Here is a 14,477-nt window from a genome sequence, read left to right as displayed (position 1 = left end):
ATATTAAGAAGAGGGTAAAAGTTGAAGGAGTGACAACTGCCTATAAAACAAATACGTTGCGAGGATCCGAGGCTGTGGGTCGTATTAACCACCTAGGCAGGATAACGATGCATCTGTCTTTAATCTTTCGTCAACAGTTATACAGCAAATGCAGATAGATGGCCCAGACAAGCTGCACCTCTGGACACAGGTGGACACCCTCTGAGACCCAATTCACGATATTCCAAGCTGGGACCTGTAGTTCCGCTGCCCCATACCAGGCTCTACCCACTGTCTCCCAATGTTTTAGGTTGGCTCATAGCTTTAGTATCACCCGCTGGTGTGTTTTGCAGTCACAGCCAAAGCTTATCCAGACCACGAACAGTACCCCATTGCCACCCCCAGGTTTGAGCTCGTCCCCCTGAGAACACCTCCCTCAATGCTAACCGGCCAGCACATCTCACCTCATGGCTCCAAAGTCTGGATGATCAAGGCATATGTATGTATGCATGGACTGTGTCTCCCACAGCACCCCTCCCAATCCACTAACAAAGTTTATTATGTACCCTAAAATACCAGAAAAGTTATATATCTGATATTCCACAACAAAAAAACTCAATGTAACCAGTGCTCCATGCTGGAAAAAGTTTGCATCGCTTAGAGCTGTGGATTCCACTCTGGGTCCATTAGTCCAGTAATCTTTAGTCCACAGCCAACTCTTCACATACGTATTAGTACTTTTTGAGCTTCCAGGGCTCACAATGCATATGACAGGTCAGTTGTTGAACTGCAATTCAGGTCAATATGGACTTTCAAAAACCCAAGTGGTGACCTATGAGAATACTTTTGAAGTGTGAAACCCATGCAACAATGGACAGAACATACAAACCGGATTCCAAAAAAGTTGGGACACTATACAAATCGTGAATAAATACTGAATGCAATGATGTGGAGGTGCCAACTTCTAATATTTTATTCAGAATAGAACATAAATCACGGAACAAAAGTTTAAACTGAGAAAATGTACCATTTTAAGGGAAAAATATGTTGAATCAGAATTTCATGGTGTCAACAAATCCCCAAAAAGTTGGGACAAGGCCATTTTCACCACTGTGTGGCATCTCCCCTTCTTCTTACAACACTCAACAGACGTCTGGGGACCGAGGAGACCAGTTTCTCAAGTTTAGAAATAGGAATGCTCTCCTATTCTTGTCTAATACAGGCCTCTAACTGTTCAATCGTCTTGGGCCTTCTTTGTTGCACCTTCCTCTTTATGATGTGCCAAATGTTCTCTATAGGTGAAAGATCTGGACTGCAGACTGGCCATTTCAGTACCCGGATCCTTCTCCTACGCAGCCATGATGTTGTGATTGATGCAGAATGTGGTCTGGCATTATCTTGTTGAAAAATGCAGGGTCTTCCCTGAAAGAGATGACGTCTGGATGGGAGCATATGTTGTTCTAGAACCTGAATATATTTTTCTGCATTGATGGTGCCTTTCCAGACATGCAAGCTGCCCATGCCACACCCACTCATGCAACCCCATACCATCAGAGATGCAGGCTTCTGAACTGAGCGTTGATAACAACTTGGGTTGTCCTTGTCCTCTTTGGTCCGGATGACATGGCGTCCCAGATTTCCAAAAAGAACTTCGAATCGTGACTTGTCTGACCACAGAACAGTCTTCCATTTTGCCACACTCCATTTTAAATGATCTCTGGCCCAGTGAAAACGCCTGAGCTTGTGGATCTTGCTTAGAAATGGCTTCTTCTTTGCACTGTAGAGTTTCAGCTGGCAATGGCGGATGGCACGGTGGATTGTGTTCACTGACAATGGTTTCTGGAAGTATTCCTGAGCCCATTCTGTGATTTCCTTTACAGTAGCATTCCTGTTTGTGGTGCAGTGTCGTTTAAGGGCCCGGAGATCACGGGCATCCAGTATGGTTTTACGGCCTTGACCCTTACGCACAGAGATTGTTCCAGATTCTCTGAATCTTCAGATGATGTTACGCACAGTTGATGATAATAGATGAAAAGTCTTTGCAATTTTTCGCTGGGTAACACCTTTCTGATATTGCTCCACTATCTTTCTGCACAACATTGTGGGAATTGGTGATCCTCTACCCATCTTGGCTTCTGAGAGACACTGCCACTCTGAGAAGCTCTTTTTATACCCAATCATGTTGCCAATTGACCTAATTAGTGTTAATTGGTCTTCCAGCTCTTCGTTATGCTCAAATTTACTTTTTCCAGCCTCTTATTGCTACTTGTCCCAACTTTTTGGGGATTTGTTGACACCGTGAAAATTTGAATCAACGTATTTTTCCTTTAAAATTATACATTTACTCGGATTAAACGTTTGATCTGTCACCTACGTTCTATTACAAATAAAATATTGACATTTGCCATCTCCACATCATTGCATTCAGTTTTTATTCACAATTTGTTTAGTGTCCCAACTTTTTTGGAATCTGGTTTGTACAACTCCATAGGAAAAAATGCTGCAAAATAAGGATGCTTTAAAAAATTAAGTGTTAGGCCTGTTTCAAACTAGCGTTAAAACAATCTGGCAGGCTGTTTTGGCAGATGAACGGAGCACCACCAGACCCCATTGACTATATGGAACCTGGCTGGGCTCTGGCCTGTTTCCAGCATTAGAGCCAGGAATCGGCTGGAGAAAAAAATGGTGCTTGCCCCAGTTTTTGTCTGGCCCAATCCGGGCACTAATATGGGAAACATGTTGGATCCCCGCCCAGTCCTATTATAGTCAATAGGCTCCGGCTTGGAAAGGCACTATCCAGCTATGTGGGATATAATGAACTCTGGAAGGCAAATGTGAAACTAGCCTTAGTAATTAAAATTTACATTTATTCTGCAGAAGAACAATAACTCTATACATACAGCCAGTGTCATTAAAGTGGTTGTCTCACAGAGGAAGTTAGTACAAGTTGCTAATGTATTGTGATTTTCCATATTGCCTCCTTTGCTGACTGGATTCATTTTTCAATCACATTATAAACTGCTTATTTCCATGGTTACGACCACGCTGCAATCCATCAGTAGTGGTCATGCTTGCACACTATAGGAAAAAGCGCTGACATCTCTGGTGGCCGGGACCATGGGAGCGCTCACAGGCACATGGAACAACCTCCTGCTGAGTTCATTCAAAAACTGTGTGTAAGTATACCTAGAAGAACTGAGGCTGTTTTGAAGGCAAAGGGAGGTCACACCAAAGAGTGATCAGATTTAGATTTTTCTTTTGTTTATTCACTTTACATGTTGTTCATTGATAAAAAATAAACTATTAACACTTCTATTTTTTAAACTATTCTTACTTTGCAACATTCTATCCACACCCGTCCAAACCTTTTGTACAGTAGTACTGTATATTGCATTTGCCTCCAGGACCCAGGTGTCACGCTAGGGAAAAGTAGAGAGGACGTGCGCCCCCTGACTGCCACTCCCAACTCTGTCCCTGCCTACCTACACTACCCGCCCTAGGCGACGGGGCGCAACTGGGCGGTGGTCCCTGACCTACGTAAGTGCAGAGTGGAGAGGACAGAGACAGAGAAGGAAACGAACAGCTGAGGCAGAGAACGGCAAACGCGTGCGGAATCCGGACGGTGGGACAGGGAGGCAAACAAAGGCAAAAGCGGGTCAACTAGCCGAGGTCAGTCCGTGAGGTCGCGTCAGTACAAAGGGAGAGGCCGGAGACTAATCAGAGAAGGAGCCAAGGTCAAATCCAGGAGGTAGCGACCATACTAAGGGAGCAGGCATTAGGCAGGTCAGAAGACGGATAAAGGTCAAATCCAAGAGGTCAAACGATGCAGTAACGCAGGTATGTACTCAGCCTAAGTGACGCAATCACAGGAACCTGTGGCCAGCAGGTTGCCTGTTTAAATAGTGGAGGAAAGGGATCATGTGACGTAGCCAGCATCACATGACCCATCCTCCCTGCCTGTTAGCCAAGCGCCGAGTGCCTAGCTCGGCGCTCAGCCCTTCTTAGTTCCTATGGTGACGGGTAACGTAGACTACTCCTGCAGGAGGAGTGTGGCCGGGCGCGCCACATCCCCCGTCACCATGACAACGGAGACGCCGGGAAGCAGGAAGCGCAGCGGGACGCAGCGAGCGTCCGTGCTGCAGTGAGATCGGGGAACGCCGACGGCGCAGGGGAACAGAAGCCCGCCGCCTGCGTCCCATAACACCAGGCCAATGTATCTTAATTAATAGGGGGACAATTCTACAAGAAATTATTATATGTATTAACAACCTATATGTCAATATTCTGTGTAATTTTTTTAATGAAAAATTGGAGAATGGTTTTACATTTTTGGTGAAGTCACTCCATGTATAAGGGCTCAAAGAGGCCGGCATCAATCGAATCGATATCTATAACATTTGATGCGTTATATACCCCTTAAATAGCCCACCACCAATTGACGACATCACATTACCATGGTGATTACTACATACAATTGTCCATGAAAAGAATACTCAACAACGATGTATTCCACCAGCCTGGACTTAATGGATCCAATTTAGGTTCAATGCTGTAACTGTTCATAGACTCAGTAAATATAATGTACTATGATAAAACATCATTATAGAGGCCTAGTTGATCCATACATGAAAAGTAATTAAAAAAAGTATGACTTTTTTTTTATTCATATTCACGATTAAGAACCATCGGCTCCAAAGTATGGATCCTATGGATCCAAAAAGCTTCTAGTTTTTTTTTTACTAACACACTGTAACCTTCTCTTCTTGGCTGGGGCACTTGCTCTGTGATCTGGAATCGCAATTCCGATATCCTATGTCTGCAACATTTAAAGTGATAAGATACTGGGAGGTGTAGATTTTTCTGTCTCATCGTAGGCTTATACTTTAAAAAATATATATTTTAAAATGCCTTTGTGGCTGTAGGTGAGACATCCATGCGTTTGAAGGATCCATTTCCTAAGCATAAGTCTATGATTAGATAGAAGAATCTATTCCTACCAGTTCCTTTTATCATTTTGAGCATTGCGGACATAGAATATCCCAATTGCGGTTGCAGATCATAGAGTGAGTGCCGCAGCCAAGGAGAGGAGGTAACAGTGTGCTACTTTAAAAAAAAAAAAGAGAAGCCTTTTGGATCCATAGGCTGCAAACTATGGGAATATGAATTAAATAGTTTTCTTAGAATTGTATTTATTAGTTTTCAAATATGGACCCAATAGGCCTCTTTAATGATGTTTTATAATAGTACATTAGATTTATTCATCCTATCAACAGGTACAGCATTGAATCTACATTGGATCCATTACATCCAGGCTGATACATCATTGTTGGTGATTTCTTTCATGGACAATTGTATATAGTAATCACCATGGTCATCAATTGGTAGTGGGCTATTTAAAGGGTGTATTTTCACTTCTGGGAATTTGTATGTTTGAAAAAGGCACGTGTCTGAGCCAAAACGTGTCACATGTTATACATATTGATGCAATAATAAAGTCACAAGCTCCATGGAATCCAGTGCTGGTCCATTTGTGCCTTTGGATTTGGGATGCCTTCCTTAGATCACAGTTTGCACTCCATGGATACTAGTTCCTGTTCAGTGTCTTCAAAGGGGTTGTCCCATCTGGCACATTTATGGCATATCTACAGGATATGCCATAAATGTCTGATGTTTTAGCCCAGCAGAAAGTATCACTTAGTACAGGGAGGAGTGAGGGGTGATGACTCAATAAGAGTACCGCAATTCCCTAATCAATGTACTGCTCCTCCTCTGTGGGCATGTTTTCTAGGCCTATCAAGAGTACATCAAGCTGCCATTTGGTCAGTCATTCCGATCCTCCACCTATTATTCCAGTGAGGATTACCTAGCAGATTAATCCATCCCTTTAAAACTTCCTTTGAGAAATGTTTATTTATTAGATTAATGCTACATAAAGACATATTGTTGTATTTCATGTTTAATGTCATAGTACTAACAAAATAAAAAATAACAGCCAAAAATAAAAATGTTTTATGTGAATATTGACTTAAAAAAATACCCTTTTATGATGGAAGTGTCCAGGGTTATACGGGATTTTCATATTGATGGCCTATCCTCAGGATAAGTCATCAATATGAGATTCACAGGGGTCTGGCACTCCGTCAATCAACTGTATGAAGAAGCCACAGAGCTCTGTGAGTGCTTAGGCCTCTTCCTAGGCCATGTGACATCATGTTCATTGGTCAAATGGCCTAGGCACAGCTCAGACCCATTCAAGTGTATGAAGCTGAGCTGCAATACCAAGAACAGCGACTACCAAATGGATGGCACTGTGCTTGGTAAGTTGCAAGATCATGGCTTCCTTAACGCTGGGTTCACACCTGAGCGTTCTGAAACGAGCGCTCTGTATGCGCGATTGTACGGGCGTTTACAATCGCGCATACAGAGATAGGGGTGCACACATTGTCGCGCGTTCCCGAATATCTATGTGCGGGAACGCGCGACAAACGCCCAAAAAAAAGCTCAAGCACTTGTTTGAGCGTCGGGCGTTTTACAGCGCGATCGTACGCGCTGTAAAACGCCCAGGTGAGAACCATTCCCATAGGGAATCATTGGTTCTTGCCTGTTGTGCGTTTTACAGCGCGTAGGAACGCGCTGTAAAACGCTGAGGTGTGAACCCAGCGTAAAACAACTGATTGGCGTGGGTGCTGGGAGTTGGTCCCCCACCGATCTCATATTGACCTCTCCTGAGGATAGACCATGATTATGATAATCCTGGAAAACTCCTTTAAGGTTGTTATGATATCATGTTATATCATACCTGCTATTTGTATGGTGAACCACTTACCAGATCCATCAGGAGTTGACCTGACATATGTTGGTAACATCTTGACTGAGGCGGTTGAGTTGGTATCTTTCTTCAGGCCTTTATCCATCTCTGCTTGGAAACGTGCCATAATATTCATCAGAGTTTCATCTGACAGACGCATATGGTACAAGAATCTATCAACCTGTACGTGTATAGTTAAACGACGTTAAAATATTTAATCAATAAATTCTCATCAGGGCATAGCAGCTACAAGGGCTGCACAAGGCTCGATCTTTCATAAAATTTTCAATGCCTCATGTGAGTTAGGGCTTAGGGCGCTTTCACGCAGTCAATGTTTGATAAGTGAGTTCCATCAGTGATTGTGAACAAAAAACAGGGGCATCCAAACATTGCTTGTTCTGTGGACCACAGGAAAACAAAATACAGTGGAACATGCCCATTCCATTCAATGGGTCAGTGGAAACCACAGATAGAACACAGATGCTTTTGATGTTTTTCACTAATGCTTTGCATAAAAAATGTATAAAACGTTCGTAAAAACAATACTAAATAAAAACAATAACTAAATAAAAAAGTTACAAAAATAAATAAATACATAAAACTGGTCAACCACCAACAAAGTTCTAATTAGTGATTTATTGAAACCTGTCTGAACAGTGATCCGGATCTATTTTGTTCTGGGAAAATCATGAAAATATCCCGATCATTGATTCCAGTGTTTGTACACTTATACTTCACACAAACATTAACATCACAGACTACTGCAAAATATTCAGTATTTTAGGAATGACCAGTACATACAGAAAGAACTTATAGCAGAGAACAATAACCAGAAATTATCAAAATTATCAGAAATTAAAAACAAGAACATTTTCTCTAGTCACTAAAGCTCAAGCTGAAGCCCTCTAACCCTGGGTTCACACCTGAGCGTTTTACAGCGCGTTCAAACGCGCTGTAAAACGCTCAAGACATGAAATCCAATGCTTCCCTATGGGAATGGTTCACACCTGGGCGTTTTACAGCGCGTACGAACGCGCTGTAAAACGCCCGACGCTCAAACAAGTACTTGAGCTTCTTTGGGGCGTTTTGACGCGCGTTTGTGGCCATAGGACACTGCAGTCAATGACACAAACGCGCGTCAAACGCGCGTTTACTATTACAAAAAACGCGCATAAGAACGCGCGACAAAAACGCGCGTTTGAGAAGCGCTCAGATGTGAACCCAGGGTTAGTGTGAAGCTTTATAGAAGATACCAGTGCAAAAAGTACATACTTGTTTTTAACTGCATACACTATTGATATTAGATTGGATTGAGGTGTGGAGAACTTGGAGACCAAGTCAACACTTTGTCATGTTCCTCAAGCTGTTTCTGAACAATTTTTGCTGTGTGGCATAGGGATTTATCTTTCTGAAAGACACTACTGCCAATGAAATACCACTGCTATGATGGGGTGTATTTGTTCTACAACAAAGTTGAGGTAAGACTATAGGACCTAAGGTTACAATGTAGAACATTACCTAGAAGATTACACTGCCTCGCTGGCTTGCCTTTGTCTTTTAGTGCAACCTGGTGCCATGTCTTCCCAGGTAAGTCATCCATAAGATATAGGAGAAAATGTAATTCCTCAAACCTTTGGTGCCCATGACCCTGTTGACAGTTCCTAGTTGTCCTTTTTTTACTAACCACTGTGCACCAGAACATCCCAGAACACCTGCTGTTTTGGAGACAGTTGTTTTCCAATTGCAACTTGGTCTTTGTCAAAGTCACTCAGATCCTTGTCCTTATCTACATTTAATAATTCCAACACATCATCTACAAGAAGTGACTGTTTCCAATCCCCGACTTCTAATACGAGGTGATCAATGTTATTCACTTCACTCGTCAGTGGTTTTAATGTTAAGGCAGTGGTGTAAAGTCTATATTAGGGAAAGAATGTGATCTAGAAATACTTCTTGGTGCTGACAAGCACATCATAGTAACTTCAAAACCCATGCATCATGACAACACAAGTGTATGTTTTCTCACAGTCCAACAAAATAGAGCTACTGACCATGGACAACATTTTATAGCCCCCAATCTAGGTAGCTTCTAATGTTTAAGAAAGCTCCCAACAAGGAGGCAGAAACATTGTTCGATTTATTTGCTACCAGGAATTCTCAACCACTTTCAGTTGACATGAAACTTCCTGCCTTCTGTTTACCTAGAAAGGGACAATAGATGTTGATGTGTCTGGAACTTGTTCTACCAGTTTAACTATACAAAGATTTATTTTCTCTTTTTCTCTTCAGGCACGGCCACACAGTCAGGTTTCCTGGTGCAGTTTTGGAAGCCAAAATCAGGAGTGGTTCATAAAAGGAGAGAAAGTAAAAAAGAACAGATATGACTCCTCTTCTTCTTTTTTTATTTATTCACTCCTGTCTTTTGCAAAACTGCATAAGGAAACTTCACTGTGTGGCCGTACCCTAAATGTTTGCCTACAAAACAAGAGTTTTTTTTTCTTTTATTTAAAGGGGAATTCACATTTGGACATTTATGGCACATGGATAGAATATGCCATAAATGTCTGATGGATGTTAGTCCCACCTCTGGGACCTGCTTATATCTCTAGAACAGGGCCCCACCACACACAGAGATGCCAATGCACATACACGGCTTTCTTCATTCACTGCTATGCAACCTCTACAAATAGTCAAGCTATTTTTGGAAACCTCAGAGCAGTGAGTGAAGTGGATGCTGCACATGTGCAACCATGGGAGGATTGTTAAAGTGGCCTGGGGAAAAATAAATAAAAATAAAAGTGGCCCCATGTTATAGAGGATCCAATTTTAGTAGGTAGGACCAGCAATACTGTAGTGCAGCACAAAATACTGCCTCAGCAGAACCAAATACATAGTGCAGCACAACATACTGCTCCAGGAGAACCAAATACACAGTGCCACCACCTGTGGAAGGCAATACAATTGAATGCAGGAGGGCACTTTCTTATGCCAGCCAGGTGTATAAGTGCCAGATTGCTGGGCACTGGCTCACTGGGAAATGTCCCTGTAGGGTCTATGGTCAGGCCGCCCCTGTGTACAGCCTCTTTCCATTCACTGCTATGGGACTGCTGAACATAGCAAAGCCAGTGCAGCATCCTCTTCACTGTGGCATGTGTTCTTAATATTTCACCGGTTCCCAGAGGTGGGATATCCTATCAATATGTCATAAATGCCCAGATGGGAATATCCCTTTAATGAATCATGTACTATGTGCACACAGATGAAGCCACATCTTAAAGAGGTTGTCGGGGTTCAGAGCTAAACCCGGACATATCCCCATTTTCACCCCGGCAGCCCCCCTGACATGAGCATCGGAGCAGTTCATGCTCCGATGCTCTCCTTTGCCCTGCAGTGAATCGCGCAGGGCAAAGGCATTTTCTGGAGTTCCGGTGACGAACCTGTAAAACGGCTAGGGCAGCGCTAAAGCCAGCCCATCAGAGCCGGTGACGTCACCTAACACACCGCTGGGCGGAAGCCTCTGCCCGGCAATGCGTTATGGTGAATAAAAGAGCCCTTGTCCTGCACGATCCTGTGGGGCTGTCTGGGTGAAATTATGGGTCTGTCCAGGGTCCGCTCTGAACCCAGACAACCCCTTTAAGCATCATGTTAATACACAAGATGCATTACAAAATGTGAACTTATTTCTTATAGAGACCCCCACACTTATGTTTTGGCGCTCAATTTTGATTCTCTCTGGTGCAGTATAAAGGCTCATGCACACGAACGTATTTTCTTTCCATGTCCGTTTTATTAAGTTAGTTCGTGTGCATTTCGCTTCCATATGTCCGTATTTCCGTTCCTCAAAATACGTAACGCACATGGATGTCATCCCTATTTTTTGTGGAATCCGTTTTTTGCGGACCGCAAAATACATACGGTCATGGGCATGAGCCCTAAAAATGCTGGAGAGAAGCTGATGAAAAAAACGGATCCCATAGTGTTCTGTGGGAACATTTTTGCCTCTGGTGGCATGTATTGTGAGACCAGATGTCATCCTTTGCTGGACATAAAACCATTGGTTGCAGCAGTTCGCTTTCTGCCTGTGAACGCCGTAGCGGCATACAACATCAATAGTTGTGTCCACGTCAGGCATAAAAACTGTGAGTTCTCCATTAAAACATTATAAAATGAGCTGAATACAAACAAATAAAGGCTGTCTGCAAAAAATACGGATGATGTCCATGTGCATTCTGTATTTTGCGGAACGGAACAGCTGGCCCCTAATAGAACAGTCCAATCCTTGTCCTTAATGCAGACAATAATAGGACAACGTTCTATTTTTTTGCAGAACTGACATATGGAAACGGAATGCACATGGTGTAAATCCTGTTTTTTTTGCGGACCCATTGAAATGGATGGTACCGCATACGGTCTGCAAAAAAAATGGAACCGACAAGGAAAGAGAATACGTTCGTTTGCATGAGCCCTAACCTACATTATTCATACCACAACTAAGTCCACCCCAACTGAGCACCCACACCCTCAGCTAGCCCCGAAACGAGGCACAGCTATGACGATTAGGTATTTCAATTACTGAGTGAAGGTATATGTGGGCTGTATCGGGACCACATTCAGGACATACTATAGCACCACAATTCATAAGTCTGAGATCAAAACCATTCAGTCACTAATCCCAGTTCTGCCCCATGAACTGATCAATAGGTTGACACATTAAGAAAATGAAAGGACGCTGCTTACCTTCTTTATCTGATCTTCTTTTAGTTTTGTGAACCAGAACGACACTAAATGTACCGCAAACATTTTAGACTAAAGAGTATAAAGGAATAGTCTAGTAAAAAACCCTAAAGTAAAGTTCTAACGTAGAAGGGTCCACATCCGTTTGCTACAAGAGGACTATGAAAATTGTGAAGACAGAGGCTGCAGTGATTAACTTTGCTGGTTCAATCATTAACGCTCTTTTCTGGGTTTATTGCTGGGACTAGATATTGATTAAGCTGTGGGGAATGAGTCATATGCACAGACACATTCTCATGGTCCATGTGTGACAACTCTAGGCCGAGCATGCATGTCCATTCCAAGGGGAAATTGCCAAATACTATATTTCTGACGCTGCTTATCTCTACTAGAACAAAACATGTCACAGGTTAGAAGAAGATTTTTAAAGGATAAGGCTATAGTCACATATTTTTACTTATTTATACACCTGCATAACCAAAACCGGACGGATCAGTTATTCAGCCCATAGACTTCTATTATGACGGAATGAATAACGGAATGCCTCTAAAGGCTTTCCGTCATGCATTCCGTCATAGAATTGCGCTATTGTTCGTGGTAACGGAATCCATAACGCAATTCTGCTTTTACCAGTAAACTAATCGCAAAGGAATTTCAAAATAGGAAATTGACTCATCTCTAGTTAGGGGTTTCTGTTCACCCATCAGGAAACATCCCAGCATACCGCATGCTCTGAATGGAAAACGATGCATGAACAGAACCTTTTTTAGTAGAATTACTTTAAAGGGGTTATCCCATGATTAATGTAATAATTAAAATCAGACCGCATATAGCACATGAGCATCTCTTTCTAATAAACTTTGAACCAGCCCTGTACCTCACATGGATCCAGAGATCTCCTCATTCATTTCTCCAATTGCTTTGCTCAATTTAATTCAAGATGGCAGTTAAAGGGGCATGCACACTCAGGGTGTGTGCTTTCTACTGCAGCAGGTGGCAGTTGAAGGATGGAACTGAGCATGTGCGTCCGCCTCAGTGAGATGGACAGAGAAATTAGAAAAAGAGCAAACAGCAGGTGGCGCTATACAGATAGATTTCATTGAATAACTCAGCGGCTATACTAAATGTTTACTTGTAATTACAAAAGGATTCAGATCGAGCTGCTGGTTTGAAAAATGTAGAATATTTTTCGTAGGACAACCCATTTAATATGGCATTAATGGGACCTGGTATGTGCCAGGTTATCCAATACTCTGGACTATCAGAAAGTCATGGGACTTGATATAAATCACCTATAGGGCCATTTTCACACTTAGTACTTGCTCAGTATTTTTATCGGTATTGTAAGCCAAAGCCAGGAGTCTGTCAATAACCCAAGAAGCACAAATCTTTCCAGCATACTTTTCCACTGTAGGTCCCACTCCTGGTTTTGTCTTACAGATACTAATGAAAAACACTGACCGTGACCATGTAACAATTGCCTAAGGGTAGAAAAACATCAGCTTAGGGGCACATTGATATGACTGTTATTTTGGTCTGCGTCTGATCCGCATTTTTTTGAGATCCTATGCGGACCCACTCATTTTTAAGGGGCTGCAAAAAATTAGAACAGCACATGGTTGTCATCCATGTGCTGACCGCATCTGTGTTGCTGAGCTGCAAATGATAGAACATGTCCTATTCTTGTCTCTTTTGTGAACAAGAATAAGCAATTTTTTTTATGGGGCTGACAAAAAGTGCTGGATGCACATGGACCACCTCCAAAAATTTACATTTTTATACAGAGTGTGTGTTTTGTTTCAGTTTTTTTCATCTGTGACATGGACGCAGCACACCACAGAATAAATTATTGTACTTTTTAGTGTTCTGTACCCATAGTTCTGTAAGAAATACAGGTTTTTGGAGGGGGCGTGGCCTGAGTATGCTGCCCTGAGGACACACTCTGCTGAGCTCCCAGACCCTGGGTCTTCTAATCTCACCCCTGGACGCTTTTACCCGGATTTTTGAACCGGAGGGAGGATGTTCAGACGTTCTGGACACAGGGGCTCCTCTTTTCTGGCGCCATAACCCAATGTTGCGCGGTACTTCAGCCAAGCTCTGGTTTCTGCTTGCCCGACGACGGATCCCAAGATGGCCCTCTGGACACGTTCTGGACACCGACAGCCCCGTCAAACCCCGCTCTACACAGCAGCTCCTCAACTCCAGAGCTGACGACATCTCGACTTCCAGCACCAGTCATCGGGCCCCTCTCGTGCACACCCCATGCAGACACAATGACGGAGGCCGAAGCCTCTCTGGACATGGTGAGGGACACTCTACATGCGTATCTCTTAAATTCTCCCGCGCCCAAATCCTCCATACCAGCGGCTCATAAGGATACTGCTGGGGACATAACCGCACCGCCTAAGTGAGTGACACTCTACATGCGTATCTCTGTGCCCAACACCATCTTGGACCCCTTGTCTACCCCTGCAATCTTCCAGACCCCTGCTTGTTCTGATGGCTCTGATACCTTGTCCTCAGCCTCCGCCTTCGGCAGCAGGCGCTCCCTGGTCCCTCCTTAGTAACCTTCCTACCAAGCAAGACATGGAAGCTATTATTTTACGAGTTGAATCCAAACAAAACCAGGCCATTGCAGCTGTCAAGTCGGACCTAAGCAATGTTTCTACTCAGCTATCTGCACAAGTACAGGCCACCTCTGCTCTAGACTCTCGCCTTACTGCAGTTGATGAAGACACATACTTCTACAAGTTGATGATCAAGAAAATAGAGGTCGTCATAACAATATCAAACTACGTGGGATACCAGAGGAGGTGCCTGCTTCTGACCTACCTAAAGCTGTTACCTGTATTTTCAATACCCTACTCTCCAGACCACCAGATGCAGTGGTAGAATTGGACAGAATACATAGAGTGCTGGGTCCCAGATGCCAAGAGAACCAGGCTCCCAGAGATGT

The 14,477-nt window shown here is 43.2% G+C and overlaps 1 protein-coding gene across 1 annotated transcript in view; it reads right to left on the bottom strand.

Moving 5' to 3' along the window:
• HKDC1 (hexokinase domain containing 1) overlaps positions 1-11,665 on the bottom strand; it is a 42,769-nt gene extending 31,104 nt beyond the window's left edge. Inside the window, exons 1-2 of the mRNA XM_044298891.1 lie at positions 11,525-11,665; positions 6,806-6,968 (exon numbers count right to left, since the gene is read on the bottom strand). Coding sequence (XP_044154826.1) covers positions 6,806-6,968; positions 11,525-11,587 — 226 coding nt within the window. The 5' untranslated portion in view covers positions 11,588-11,665. The remainder of the gene's footprint in view (positions 1-6,805; positions 6,969-11,524) is intronic.
• Positions 11,666-14,477: the final 2,812 nt, after the last annotated feature.

The sequence above is a fragment of the Bufo gargarizans genome, chromosome 6, assembly GCF_014858855.1.
Source record: "Bufo gargarizans isolate SCDJY-AF-19 chromosome 6, ASM1485885v1, whole genome shotgun sequence".
In the NCBI taxonomy this organism is placed as follows: Eukaryota; Metazoa; Chordata; class Amphibia; order Anura; family Bufonidae; genus Bufo; species Bufo gargarizans.
This window is presented reverse-complemented; position numbering and strand designations above follow the sequence as displayed.